General features: G+C 39.8%; 2 protein-coding genes across 2 annotated transcripts in view; one reads left to right on the top strand and one right to left on the bottom strand.

Moving 5' to 3' along the window:
* The window catches only part of PolZ1 (DNA polymerase zeta catalytic subunit), a 409,350-nt gene extending 407,906 nt beyond the window's left edge, over nucleotides 1–1,444 (bottom strand). Inside the window, exons 1-2 of the mRNA XM_067138984.2 lie at nucleotides 1,326–1,444; nucleotides 845–1,021 (exon numbers count right to left, since the gene is read on the bottom strand). Of these exons, the coding sequence (XP_066995085.2) occupies nucleotides 845–983 (139 nt within the window). The 5' untranslated portion in view covers nucleotides 984–1,021; nucleotides 1,326–1,444. The remainder of the gene's footprint in view (nucleotides 1–844; nucleotides 1,022–1,325) is intronic.
* A 409-nt stretch (nucleotides 1,445–1,853) lies between these two features.
* The window catches only part of LOC136858561 (ashwin), a 49,852-nt gene continuing 36,524 nt past the window's right edge, over nucleotides 1,854–15,181 (top strand). Inside the window, exons 1-3 of the mRNA XM_067138191.2 lie at nucleotides 1,854–2,038; nucleotides 2,589–2,770; nucleotides 2,913–3,261. Of these exons, the coding sequence (XP_066994292.1) occupies nucleotides 1,946–2,038; nucleotides 2,589–2,770; nucleotides 2,913–3,261 (624 nt within the window). The 5' untranslated portion in view covers nucleotides 1,854–1,945. The remainder of the gene's footprint in view (nucleotides 2,039–2,588; nucleotides 2,771–2,912; nucleotides 3,262–15,181) is intronic.

Raw genomic sequence — 15,181 nt, forward strand, 5'->3', positions numbered from 1 at the left:
AAGATTTCTAACATATTCACATCCTTATCATGCTATAAAAGTATAGGAAGTCATACTGAATTTCTATCGTTACCTGACGAAACACCATTGGTCTTTACTGGTTAGGATAAGACCTGGACAAGACCAATGGTCTGGATTGGTTAGGGTAGGAGCTGCACAAGTCCATTGGTCTGGATAGGCTGGGGTAGGATCTGGACAAAACCAGTGATATGAGGAAAAGCAAAGGGGGTCTGGGTGCATAAGCCCCCAGGTTATAGCCCCGAAGTGGCCTTATGCCTCTAGTTACCTGAGGAAACACCACTGGTCTGCACTGGTTAGGGTAGGCCCTGGAGAAGGCCGTGCTTTTCTCCTTTGTGGGTTGGCAACGCTATGTGCTTCTAATCACTAATGGCAATGACGTAACAACGCATTTTATGACGTCCAATGACAGCAATGCATGTAGCCATTCCAACAATGGAAAATGATGTGCGCTACTGTTCGTTAGGTTATAAAAGTAAATGTACTTTTTGGGGTAGGTTGGTGGGTCCCTGGCCATGGCCACAAGTCTTCTGTAAAAGGAATTCCACGTAAGTTTTGCATGCTTTATTCTATATCACCTCCTTATAAAACTTGTGTGAGTACGACTGAAGTTTTACGCAGTTGAGCACCCCCAACCGCACAGCCAAGTCTCTCATGAAAACAAACAAAGGAGTTATTGGTATAGACCTGCTAACAAGCAAAGTATAATTCAAACACACTTTACCAGGAATAAACCTTCATAGAGCCCAGCAGCGAAGCTAGTTAGTTAATTGCTATTTCATAACTGAACTATATTCAAGCATATTAATGAAAATCATGTGCCTACCTGTACTTGAGGCACCAAATACTCTGACAACTGGAACTTGTTTTACTTGTGCTCCACGGAATTCAGAATAACCACTGTCTAATCCAGATATGGGAGGAGTCGTGTAATAATCCACGGTGACAAGTCGCACTGAAAACATGACTTAACAGCTCGCAGGCATGCTGGTTTAGGCATTACCTGCATCAAAATGAAAAGCCATTAAGAGTTAAAAAATTAAATAAACAAGTACGTTGTTCACTGACATTTCTAAATCCTTAGTAAATCACCGATTATCACACGATTTTCCAAAATTCCCTATGCACAAACGTAAACAAACAGAAATTAACCGACGTCCAAAACAAAATACTAGGCATTCCTCCAACAATGCCAAAATCATAACGAGATTATGTTTCACATCATAACATTATTCGAATTAAAGAGCAATAACTGGATATTCACCTGCCACCAAAACATTCAATATGCAGGTACGTATAGTACTTACTTGAAACATGAACTGGCACAAAGCCAAAACATTAGAAAAGGTGACGGAATGGCGCACCACTTGTTCCCGCCGCATGTAAATAAAATCTCAAGTTCCGTAATTCATGCTGTAATCACCTTCAACAAAAACCACATGCTTACATACTGTTTATACATGAAATCAACATTTCCAAGCAGATACGTCACAAGCGCTGTTCAACAGTGAATTACCTTTTGTCCACCCAAATAACAACTGACTAATTATTTTCAAATACCTTGATTTAAAAGAATGCGACCTACCTATTATTTCACCGTCGACGATATTGTATACACCCAATTAAATAATCTCTCCCGTACATCTTCGGTGAGCTACTTGGTAAAAATTACACAATTTTTCACTCCAGACGATTATGTCATAACATAAAGGCGTAAGTGCGGATTTGACTTGAGATGTTACTATCTGTATTTTTACCATTCCTGAAAGATGTCAGCACTAGTCAGAAAACAAGTAAATACCTGCGCGCATCATGTCATTTGGTGCGCACTTACACATTTACTCGTTCAGCCACACCACACAGATCAGGATCAGATGTTGCAAGGAGAGTAAACCGCTGTAGCTTCAGCGCCAAACATCTTTCACACATGGCGTCTTCCGATAAAAGTGATCGTACAGAATTTTACTTTTTGCAGCCTCAGTTGTTAACGAAAGAAGGCCTGATAGAATTGTTAGAATTAGTGAGTAATAAATATGTGTATCTCTTTCTCATAATATTGTCCTGTGCGTCCCTGAAATAGTTGTTCTTGGTCACATAACCTCACTCATTGTTTATTGACTGAGGCAGAACGTTCCCGATGTAATACCATATATATATTATGGTAAAGGGAACAGTTAATGAATGATTATAGACGTTTACTTAGGGAGAACAAGTTATTGTGAAATATATTTTTTAAATCTTTAATTGACAGTCGCCTGCATTTTCAAAGGATATTTCTTACATCAAATGGACATGTATGCTCTGATGTGTTGACAAACATTTATTTACATTATGTACAGAAATTAGGAAATGTTGTTTGAAAGCAACACTGCTGGTAATTTCGATAAAATTCGTGTTGCTTTAGAGCAACTGGGTTATGGTGACAGTAGTGGGATTTAGTTACTATTTACATTTTTTCGTGGATGAATGTAGGCCCTATTGCACTTCATGCAGAGTGTCTTATCTGGTGGCTAATTGAGTACAGTCTTTGCATTAAAGTGTTCTAAAACTTCTATTATTTCGCTTTGCAGAGATGTGTGCAGCTAAGGAATATCCATACTATGAGCAAGGATGAATTGGTGGAAGTATTTCACCGAGTCGGCGTTCCTTTACCTCAGAGGACGTATAAAGACAATCGCCGAGGTAAACTTTTAACAAAGCTAAGAAGTAAACAGGAAAAATTGAGGGAAAAAGAGAAGCCTGTTGAAAAAAGGTTAGTAGTTTTTGGTGCTTAATATACCTAGTTCATTTCTTCTCTAAAACACTGTGTCGGTGGTATTAAGTTAACTAAATTACTATAATTACTTTACTTTACTTTAATGTGTTGTTTTCAATATATTATTTACCATTTGCAGCTCAAATGTTACAATTGGTTTCAACGATGCTTCTACATCGCGTAACCAAGACCTTCGTAGTAGTGGGGATCGCTTAAAGCCACCACCTGATGCTATCAATTTTGAACGGAAAAAGATAAAACTGACCAGTATCGTGTCAGTTAAGTCTAATGATCTGGATAATATTCAAATAAAGAAAATAAAAAGGGATGACATAAGGAATGGTAATTGTCTTAACGATGAAAGCCACAAGAAACCCATTAGCACTTCTGAACAGTTGGACAAAAGTAGATCTAATTCATGTACAAATGCCAGTGAGAAGAGCAGTCATAAGATTGTATTGAAAAGGCCTCATAGCAGCTCAGTAGAGGTAAGATTTTTCCCACATTGTGCTATTATCATAAAACACAAAGCAGCCCTTTTATTTGGTGGAAACATTTTCTTTATTAAAGACCGCAGTTATTCTAGGTTGGCTGGAAAATATTTCGTTCATATGTCTTTTGAGTTGCTAGATGAATAAAAATATACTTATTGCAGCAAATAGCCATACATAAAATACAAAACTAAACAGTCAAACCTCCGTACAAAATTTTGTTAAAATTCCGTCCTCAATTTGCACCTCAAAACATGGTACTTTTCACAGACTTCACCACATTTTCTGCATATACTGTTGCTGCATGGAACATGAAAACACTTCGTTAAGCGTAGTTCCCTATGAAACCAGTGGACTGAGAACCTATTGCTAAATGTCTTATACTTCTAATAACTAAAGTTGAATTCTGACAGCTAGGACTGGAGGGGGGGAGTGCTATTTCACGATATTGCCACATTCCAGCATTCCTTTCTCTTCTTGCTTCCGGCTCACTTGTTCCCTCGTTCATTCTGACTGCTGTGATCTGTTGTAGACTACCTGGCCAGACGGTGTTGTCCCATTTGCGATCACTCGGGTAGAATACAGGACTAAATTATTTTTGACAGGTTAAACATTTACAATGCTAAAAAGAGGAAAATGTTCCACCTTTTCAATACTACAATAACACTGTTGCACGAATCAATGTAGCAACATATTTAATTTATTAAGGGACCGGTTTTGACATCTGTCCATATCATCATCAGCCTACACAAAAATATCAAGAAGTCAACACAATTGTAACACTTATGACACTTTTCTTGAATCAAAAATACAAGTTCATGTAGAGGTTCTTGAGCACTAATAAATAATTACTTTAATTATTAAATATGTTGCTACATTGATTCCTGCAACAGTGTTATTGTATTGAAAAGGTGGAACATTTTTCCCTTTTTAGCATTGTAACTATCATTTCAATACGGATCAGTGATGAAGTTTTTAACTTTTAAAGGTTAAACATTGTCCCATTTGCGATCACTCTTATCAGTGACATCCAGTCAGGTTGCTGTGAGGGAATTCCTTACTGAAGGACTTGTACAGGAAGATTTTCCTCAAGTAACTGGCGAAACTACATACTAGGATTCTTACAAATCGTATGTTGAATTAATTAAATTACTTATCTTTACGGTTTGAGACTGATGCCTTAATATTGGGACTGACGGAGAATAAACAGAACTCAAATAAACCTTTTATTTAGAGTTACCAGATGGTTCTGGGTGTAAAGGCAGTTGAATGAGTTTTATTCAAGGTTATAAACTTCATAGTTGGTTCCGTATTGAGTTAAGATTACACATGAAATAAATACAATTTTTTTTTTTTTTTAATTGAGAAGGTGGATTAAAATTTTGTATTTATTTTATAAATGAGTTTTAAGAAGTAGGACAAAAGATAGGCGTATTAAAACCATTGAACTGAGCTTGATAGCTGCAGCCGCTTAAGCGCGGCCAGTGTCCAGTTCGGGAGATAGTAGATTGGAACCCCACTGTCGGCAGCCCTGAATGGTTTTCCGTGGTTTCCCATTTTCACACCAGGCAAATGCTGGGGCTGTACCTTAACTAAGGCCACGGCCGCTTCCTTCCCACTCCTAGGCCTTCCCTGTCCCAACATCGCCATAAGACCTATCCGTGTCGGTGCGACATAAAGCAACTAGCAAAAAAAAATTTGATTTTACACTTTAAGATATCAAAACAAAGGATTTTGCTGTAACACTTTTCTTCTTCGACAGTGCTACCTTTTTGAAGAAATTGTAGCTCATCTCAAATTTAAGATAACTTACATTAAATTAATGTTTACATATATATATTTGAGTCATCAGTCCATAGACTGGTTTGATGCAGCCCTCTATGCCACCCTATCCTGTGCTAACCTTTTCATTTCTACGTAACTATTGCATCCTACATCTGCTCTAATCTGCTTGTCATATTCATACCTTGGTCTACCCCTACCTTTCTTACCACCTACACTTCCTTCAAAAACCAACTGAACAAGTCCTGGGTGTCTTAAGATGTGTCCTATCATTCTATCTCTTCTTCTCGTCAAATTTATCCAAATCGATCTCCTCTCACCAATTCGATTCAGTATCTCTTCTTCTGTAACACCACATTTCAAAAGCTTCTATTCTCTTTCTTTCTGAGCTAGTTATCGTCCATGTTTCATTTCCATACAAAGCCACGCTCCACATGAAAGTCTTCAAAAACATTTTTCTAATTCCGATATCAATGTTTGAAGTGAGCAAATTTCTTTTCTTAAGAAAGCTCTTCCTTGCTTGTGCTAGTCTGCATTTTATGTCCTCCTTACTTCTGCCATCGTTAGTTATTTTACTACCCAAGTAACAATATTCATCTACTTCCTTTAAGACTTCATTTCCTAATCTAATATTTCCTACATCACCTGCCTTCCTTCGACTGCACTCCATTACTTTTGTTTTGGACTTAATTATTTTCATCTTGTACTCCTTACCCAAGACTTCATCCATACCATTCAGCAACTTCTCGAGATCTTCTGCAGTCTCAGATAAAATAACAATATCATCGGCAAATCTCAAGGTTTTGACTTCCTCTCCTTGGACTGTGATTCCGTTTCCAAATTCCTCTTTGATTTCCTTTACTGCCTGTTCTATGTAAACATTGAAAAGGAGAGCGGACAAACTGCAACCTTGCCTCACTCCTTTCTGGATTGCTCCTTCTTTTTCAAAGCCCTCGATTCTTATCACTGCAGACTGATTTTTATACAGATTGTAGATAATTCTTCGTTCTCGGTATCTGATCCTTATCATCTTCATAAATAGCGTGGTCCAATCAACATTATCGAATGCCTTTTTTAGATCTACGAATGCCATGTACGTGGGCTTGTCTTTCTTGATTCGATCCTCTAAGATCAGACGTAAAGTCAGGATTGCTTCACGTGTTCCTACATTTCTTCTGAAGCCAAATTGATCTTCTCCGAACTCAGCTTCAACTTGTTTTTCCATTCTTCTGTAAATAATACATGTTAAAACTTTGCAGGCATGAGATACTAAACTAATGGTGCGGTAGTTTTCACACCTGTCAGCACTGGCTTTCTTGGGAATAGGTATAACAACATTCTTCCGAAAATCAGATGGGACTTCTCCCGTCTCGTACATCTTGCACACTAAATGAAATAACCTTGCAATGCTGGTTTCTCCTAAGGCAGTCAGTAATTCAGAGGGAATGTCATCAATTCCAGGTGCCTTGTTCCTATTGAGATCACTTACAGCTCTGTCAAACTCTGACCTCAAAATTGGGTCTCCCATTTCATCAGCATCAACAGCCTCTTCATGTTCCAGAACTAAATTATCTACATCTTTACCTTGATACAACTGTTGGATATGCTCCTGCCATCTTTCAGCTTTGTCTTCTTTCCCTAGAAGTGGCTTTCCATCTGAGCTCTTAATATTCATACACCTAGGTTTCCTTTCTCCAAAGGTTTCCTTTATTTTCCTGTATGCAGCATCTACCTTTCGCAGGACCATACAGCCTTCGACATCCTTGCACTTCTCCTTCAGCCATTCTTCCTTAGCTGCCTTGCACTTTCTATCCACTTGATTCTTTAATCGCCTGTATTCTTTTCTGCCCTCTTCATTTCTAGCATTCTTGTATTTTCGTTGTTCATCAATCAGGTCTACTATCTCCTGAGTTATCCACTGATTCGTAGTTGATCTTTTCTTCCTTCCTAACATTTCGTCAGCAGCCCTACTGACTTCATTTTTCATGACTCTCCACTCTTCCTCTATAGTGTTTCCTTCAGCCTTTTCATTTAGTCCTTGTGCAACATGTTCCTTGAAACAATCCCTCACACTCTTTTCTTTTCTTTCCCATCTTCTTGCATTCTTTCCTTTCTTCAATTTCTTCAACTTCAGATGGCATTTCATGACCAACAAGTTGTGGTCAGAGTCCACATCTGCTCCTGGGAAAGTTTTGCAATCCAACACCTGGTTTCTGAATCTCTGCCTAATCATAATGAAGTCTATTTGATACCTTCCAGTGTCTCCAGGTCTCGTCCACGTATACAGCCGTCGTTTGTGGTGTTTGAACCAAGTATTGGCAAGGCCTAATTATGATCAGTGCAGAATTCAACCAGCCGACTTCCTCTTTTGTTCCTTTGTCGCAATCCAAATTCTCCTACTGTATTACCTTCTCTTCCTTGGCCTACCACTGCATTCCAGTCTCCCATCACAATTAGATTCTCATCACCTTTACATATTGTATTAAATCTTCTATCTCCTCATATATTTTTTCGATTTCTTCATCATCCACTGAACTAGTAGGCATTTGGACCTGCACTATTGTGGTGGGCATTGGTTTGGTGTCTATCTTGACGACAATAATTCTTTCATTATGCTGGTCGTAGTAGCTTACGCGCTGCCATATTTTCTTATTCATTATTAAACCAACTCCTGCATTTCCTCTGTTTGATTTTGTGTTGATAATTCGGTAGTCGCCTGACCAAAAATCTTGTTCTTCCTGCCAACGTACTTCACTTATACCAACTACATCTAACTTTAGCCTATCCATCTCCCTTTTCAGATTCTCTAACCTACCACAACGATTCAAACTTCTAACATTCCACGCTCCGACTCGCAGAATGTCAGTATCCATCTTCCTGATGATCGCCCCCTCTTGTGTAGTCCCCACCCGGAGATCCGATTGGGGGACTAGTTTACCTCCGGAATATTTTACCCGGGAGGAAGCCATCATCAGTACATCATTTGTACAGAGAGAGCTGCATGTCCTCGGGAGTTAGTTACGGCTGTAGTTTCCCGCTACTTTCAGCCGTGTAGCAGTATCAACACAGCTAAGCCATGTTGAGTATTATTACAAGGCCGAATCAATCATCTAGACTGCCGCTCTTGCAACTACCAAAAGGCTGCACCATTCGTTAGTCTGGTCTCTCAACAGATAACCATCCGATATGGTTGCACCTGCGGCTCGGCTATCTGCATCATTGGGACACGCAAGCCTCCCCACCGCGGCAAGGTCACATGGTTCGCAGAGGAGGTAATGCTTACATAATGCTCAAAATGTTCAAATATTCATATTGACACGTTAAGTAAACAGCTGCTCAAAGTACAATTAGCCTACCTTCTTCTGTCTGTATGTATGTCTACCTCTCAGTCTTGTTTCTTGATACCGGGTCGGGATGAGATGAGATGAATTTATACAGCATGTTTCTACGGCCAGATGCCCTTCCTGGCACCAACTTCAGTTGAGGAGCTAATGAAGATGAAATGTGTTATGGTGAATGAAATTGGGTAAGGGGGTGGGAGGACTCAGCTTTTGCTTATGGATAGGAACTGTACCGGTACTTGCCTGAAAGTGAAAATATTAAACCACAGAAAACTATTCCGAGAACAGCCTACGGTGGGTTTCGAACTCACGCGTTTCCCGAATGCAGAGTTCAGCTCCATAGCTGTAGCACGTTAAAACGCATGGCCACTCAGCCTACTTTCACCTATATAAATAAAATTATAATTTTTGTCTGTATGCTTGGATTAAATGTAATAGATTCCAGAACTTAATGTTAAGAAAATGTTTAGATTAAAATGTTGAAAAATGATAGTATAGTGCGAAAAGATGATAATGCATTCGGAAAATAGTGGGTTTGAATCCCATTGTCGGTAGCCCTGAAGATGTTTTTACGTGGTTTCCTGTTTTCACCTTAAAGCCACAGCCGCTTCCTTCCCACTCCAAGCCCTTTCCTATCTCATTGTCGCCATGAGACCTATGTGTGTCGGTGCACCGTAAATCCAGCGGTGAAAATAACCTGTGTCACGAAACATCGCTCACTTTTCCATAAATTTCAATAAGAGTATCCATTATATAAAGCATAAGGCTTGCCTTTCTTCATCTCAGTGACCTCCATGTCGTAAGTAAGCACGCAGGTAACATAACAACAAATGCTACATGAATGATGGATGTCTACAGCTGGAATAATTAGTGTGTTAAAAACTAATATTACCTCAAAAAACATTCAAGAGAGAAGGGACGGGTTGGGAGAATCCTTATCACATTCTTGTGTAGAGTACGCCCTAATTAGAAGTCCCCTTGCTGCATTGACGGAAAACCCTGACAGGCTGCTGATAATTTTAGAGTGATCGCAAATGGGACACGAATTGGTCTTTTTTCACATTCTTTTTTTCCACTGTAATGGGAGTGATCGCAAACTTACTAACGGCCACAAAACAGAAATAGAATGCCACTCGCACTGAACTACTTGCGACATGATCTAATTCAGAAGTGAGAGGTTTGGCAGCTCCAAGCAAGACTCCAGAAGATTTACCTTCATGGCAACCGCAGTCGCCCCACCCTCATTTCCATGACAAACATACCGTCCCACTCCGTTTATCCCGCCCCGGCATGCAGTAAACTGACCTCCCTCTAAGAAATGTCTGAATTCAACTTTAGATATTAGGGGTATGTTTCGCAACCTCCGTAGGTCCACTCCTGGTTAGTCACTGCTTTACTAAAGTAGAGCTCCTCCCATATGTTGTCCTTTTGCTGAAGGTGATTCATGAGGTCCTTATATGCCGGAGTGGCTATAACCAAAAACTTCAGGCGCAAATCTTCTACATAATACAGCTCTCTCGTTAGCACATGCATAAAGGGAGTGTATTTCGATAAGCAAAGTGCTCTCTTTAGAAAAGATGATTTCAGACTCTCTACTTTTAATCTGTGCCTTGGTTTTTCATACCATATATCATTGTGGCAAAAATTCAGAACAACTTAACATTTTCCATCGCACGCATATGGGGGTGATTGCACTGTCATTTGTTTCTCTCTCGCCCGCGTCTTGTGAAGGGCTTGATCGTGCGGTGGAAAGAGCTGCCAACTGTTAATATAAAGAACCAGTCCTAGTGCAGCAGCGCTACTTTTGAATTTACAAATCTCGTGACAAAGCCATTGGTTTGGATTGGTTAGACCCTTGGTCTGGATCAAGCAGGTTAGAAGCCGCGAAGCGGCCCTAGGCCTCTAGTATCCCGCATGACACCTCCATTGGTCTGGATTGGTTAGGGTAGTTTAGTGACAAAGCCATTGGTCTGGACCAAGCAAAGGGGGTCTGGGGGCATAAGCCCCCAGGTTAGAAACCGCGAAGTGGTCCTAGGCATCTAGTATCCCCTGTGACACCTCCATTGGTCTGGATTGGTTAGGGTAGGTTAGTGACAAAGCCATTGGTCTTATAGAGGAGAGATGTGTTCACTGTGAAAGTTAAGAACCCACCCGCTGTCCCCCAGAAGTAATTTTGTTTTTATAACCTAATACAATTTATCACGTGCCATAGTCCATTGCCTAACTACGTACCAGCCTTTCCCTTGGGTGAGACACAATGGGATATGGCGTCACTCCCAGCAGTGAAGTAAAATGAATTCTGTTACCAACCCGTGCACAAGAAATACACAACTGCACAATAAATACACGAGTGAATGCAATCTGTAAAGAAAGAACTCTATTCAACTTACCTTAATGTAGGGGAGGGTACAGCATGCTTGCAGCTTTAAAAAACTTGTGCAACCTCGTGTCAGCAGGAAAGTTTGTCTTAAACAGGAACTCTGCCAAGTAGCCGGCAAAGTGGACAATATGCACCATAGAACAGAGGTGTAATCTATTTCAAATAGGGATAACTTCGACTCAGCAAGGTACGTATTTTTACACGCACTCACGTACCAAGGGCACCGGGCACCCTCTTCGTTTTGTTGGTCTGCAGTTGTGTATTTCTTGTGCACGGGTTGGTAACGGAATTCATTTTACTTCATTGCTGGGAGTGACGTCATATCCCATTGTGTCTCACCCAAAGGAAAGGCTGGTACGTAGTTAGGCAATGGACTATGGCGCGTGAAAAATTGTATTAGGTTATAAAAACAAAATTACTTCTTGGGGGACGGTGGGTGGGTTCTTAACTTTCACAGTGAACACATCTCTCCTCTATAAGGTATTCCACTTAAGATTTCTAACATATTACATCCTTGTCATGTATAAAAAGAATGTAAGTCATACTGAATTTCTACCTTCATGGCAGGGCTGATTTTTGAATGAATCAATTCTATGGCTGTCTTTGGAGACAAGCTGCTTAGATGTTGAACAGTTCTCTCTCTTACCATTTTAATGGGCACAGCACCATGCCGCTTTTTAGACCACTTGGCTAACATAACCTACATACATGCTAGTTACGTAATATTAATACATATTTGAGTCATTGCATGCTCCAAATTAAAACATAAATACTGTAAAACTGTTTATTTAATTGATAATTGTTCATTATTGTTAGCATAACTGCATTAATTACATGGGAGTTTAAATGTTTAGCTTGACTATAAAATAGTGTCTTGCGTGAGCAGTGTCTGGATTAGTGTGGAATCGCATGCGAGCTCTTGGTTCTGTATGACATCACAAACCCATATGGTTGCACCGGTGTTTGATTATGAACGATTGGTAGAACACTAGAATATCTTGTTTGTGGTAATAACACCAGAATAGTTTACATCAATCAATCAATACTGATCTGCATTTAGGGCAGTCGCCCAGGTGGCAGATTCCCTATCTGTTGTTTTCCTAGCCTTTTCCTAAATGATTTCAAAGAAATTGGAAATTTATTGAACATCTCCCTTGGTAAATTATTCCAATCCCTAACTCCCCTTCCTATAACTGAATATTTGCCCCAGTTTGTCCTCTTGAATTCCAACTTTATCTTCATATTGTGATCTTTCCTACTTTTATGAACGCCACTCAAACTTATTCATCTACTAATGTCATTCTTCGCCATCTCTCCGCTGATAGCTCAGAACATACCACTTATATCACAAATATTATTATAATATTTATAGATCCACCTGTTCAATACAATACAATCCACTATTTCATGTGGTTAAAATGTATACATAATACGTACACAAAAGTCATAGGAACATCTTTCACCCTTTTTTTTACTGGCATCATCAGCCTGTATCAATCTTAAAAATTAATGGATACAGGATCTTTCTAATCTTATAAACTACTAGCTGATGTACCCGTGCTTCGCTACGGGATTCTTGGAAAGACTGACTTGGTGGTTTTCCTAACTGAATTCAACATAGGTCATTACCAAAAAGGTCAGTAGGAATGTAGTGATTGAAAGCAATGTTATCATATAAAATACTCGATCAAATGAATAACCACACACTTTCTCACTTTCAACGAACAGTACTACGGTGTCGATGTAAGAGTCCAAAGTTCTAATACTACTAATATCCCATATTGCTAAGATAATGGAAAGGATACTGGAAAGTAGAATAAGGTTGAGGGTTAAGAATCAGATACAGGAAAATCAGTTTGGTTTCAGAAGTGGAAGGTCAACAATAGAGCCCATTTTCATTATGAGACAACTAATGGAAAAGCATTGGGAGTACGGGAATGATATGGTGATGACATTCATTGACATTGAAAAGGCATATGACAGTGTCCCCAGGACGAAAGTTTGGGACAGTCTGGTGCAAAAAGGAATTGGACAGGGATTAATAAAAATGATCAAGGCATTGTATAAGGAATGTTGTAGTTGCGTGCAAACACAAGTTGGCTCAAAATAACTAGTGGACTGAGACAGGGAAGTGTTCTATCACCAATCCTGTTTACAATAGTAATGGATGACATCATGAGAACTGCAAAAGCAGCATGTGGAGGAAGAGAAATGAACATGATGTTATTTGCAGATGATATTGTGATTTGGGGAGAAGACGACAGGAAGGTTCAAGAACAGTTGAATGTGGTGAATGGGAAGATCGAAGAATGTGGATTGAAAATAAGTGTAGAAAAGAGTAAAACTCTTGTTATGACTAGAGGGGAGAAAGAAGGGAAAGGTCAGATTAGACTTGCAGACAAGCCCCTGGAAGTAGTGGAAATGTTTAAATACCTGGGGAGTGCATTAATGGAGAATGCTCGACTGGATGCTGAGATTAGTAAAAGGATTCAAGCTGGAAGTTGTTTCTATCATAGTGTAAGAAACATGTTATGGGGAAAAGATGTGCCAACGGAAGCAAAGGATACTATGTACAAGATGTATTACGTACCCATAACAACTTACGGAGCAGAATCTTGGACATTGACAAAGAAGGATGAGAGTCGAATACAGGCAGCCGAAATGAAGTTCTTGAGGAGTATGATACAGAAGAGTAGAAGAGACAAAATAAGGAATGAGAAAATCCGGGAAGAAATTGGAGTGGAAAAAATGAATGATAGAATAGAGAAGAGCCGACTAAGATTGTTTGGGCACATAAAGCGAATGAGCGACGAAAGATTGCCAAAAAAGGTGATGGAAATACAAATCCAAGGAGGGAGAGGCCGTGGACAACCACGATTTAGATGGAAGGATACCATCCAACGCAGCATTATAGAAAGAAACCTGGACTGGGACACAGTGTTGGAGGAGGAGTGGTGGAAAGACCGAAGAAAGTGGAGAGGAACCATATTTGCCCCTACCAGGCTACAGCTGGATAAAGGGAAATGATGATGATGATGATGACGACGTGCTGAAGAAGGTAAAATACTACTTTCCTGAGCTAATCTCCGAAGCGACTTATGCGGACTGACCTGGAGTCTTGCCTGTATATCTTCTAAACTCTCTTGTGTGAGAGCTGTTCTCCTTCGCTTCTTTTTCTTATTGCTTACGGAACCAGTACTACGCCACTTGTAAATGAGCTGATGCACGTAACGATTTGATGGTACTGTCGCACCGGGCAATTGTCTATGGAATTTTCGAAGGCACCTTTTAACTGGTTTCTTCTTCTTGTGCAAATAACACTCAACCAATATTTTTTGCTCTATAGTGTATTTAACCATCATGATAATAACCTCACAATACACCTTAAAAGTCCAATATTTTCTAACTAACTGAGGGACAGAGTGCTAAACAGCTGCGCATTGCAGTGAACACTTCTTATCTCGCAGTGTTGACAGAAGCCATATGGCGCTCGCTCGGGACTTCCCACGGCATGCGAGAAGAAGTCGGAACACTTAAAATATTCTCCCTGTATATCGCAACCCATTGTCTTTAGTATATCCCGAGAAATCTTATCAATTCCAACTGCTTTTCTAGTTTTCAACTTTTGTATCTTATTATAAATGTCATTGTGATCATATGTAAATGTTAATACTTCTTTAGCATTAGTCTCCTCCTCTATCTGGACATTATCCTTGTAACCAACAATCTTTACATACTGCTAACTGAATACTTCTGCCTTTTGAAGATCCTCATATACACACTCCCCTTGTTCGTTAATTATTCCTGGAATGCCCTTCTTGGAACCTGTTAGTTCTACATAATGCCCAACAGATGGCAGAACATATGAGATCAAATTCACACTCAAAAGTGAACCGGGAAACTCAAAAAAATTAAAATTCTCGCGCACCGTCTATAGACGGGTGTAGCATTGGTGGACCGGCCGCGTCAGCCCGTCTATAGGCGGGCGTAGCACTAACCGGGTTAATTTAGTGACAACATTTCAAAGATAGCGACTAGTGACTTTTCTAGGTATTTTAGGAGGCATTTGAAGGCAAATCTGGCGAATATTAATTTATTACTTGACTAGCAGTTGCCCGAGGCTTCGCTCGCATGGATTTAGTAATTTGATAACAGTAATCATCCCTTGGTACTGCACTAAGACATCTGAAAATCCCTAAAATAGGAGCTTGTAACATCTTCAGTTTTCGAGATATATGGATCAGAATTCAACTCCTCCTTCACTTCTTCCCCCCCTCCTCCCTAAGTGGATTATCCGAAAACAAAAATAAATGTTTCTTTATTTTTGAAGGGGATTCCAAATACCAGGCGAGTTGGCGTGCGGTTAGGAGCGTGCAGCTGTGAGCTTGCATCTGGGCGATAGTGGGTTCAAACA

This window comes from Anabrus simplex, chromosome 1 (genome assembly GCF_040414725.1).
Source record: "Anabrus simplex isolate iqAnaSimp1 chromosome 1, ASM4041472v1, whole genome shotgun sequence".
Taxonomy (NCBI): domain Eukaryota; kingdom Metazoa; phylum Arthropoda; class Insecta; order Orthoptera; family Tettigoniidae; genus Anabrus; species Anabrus simplex.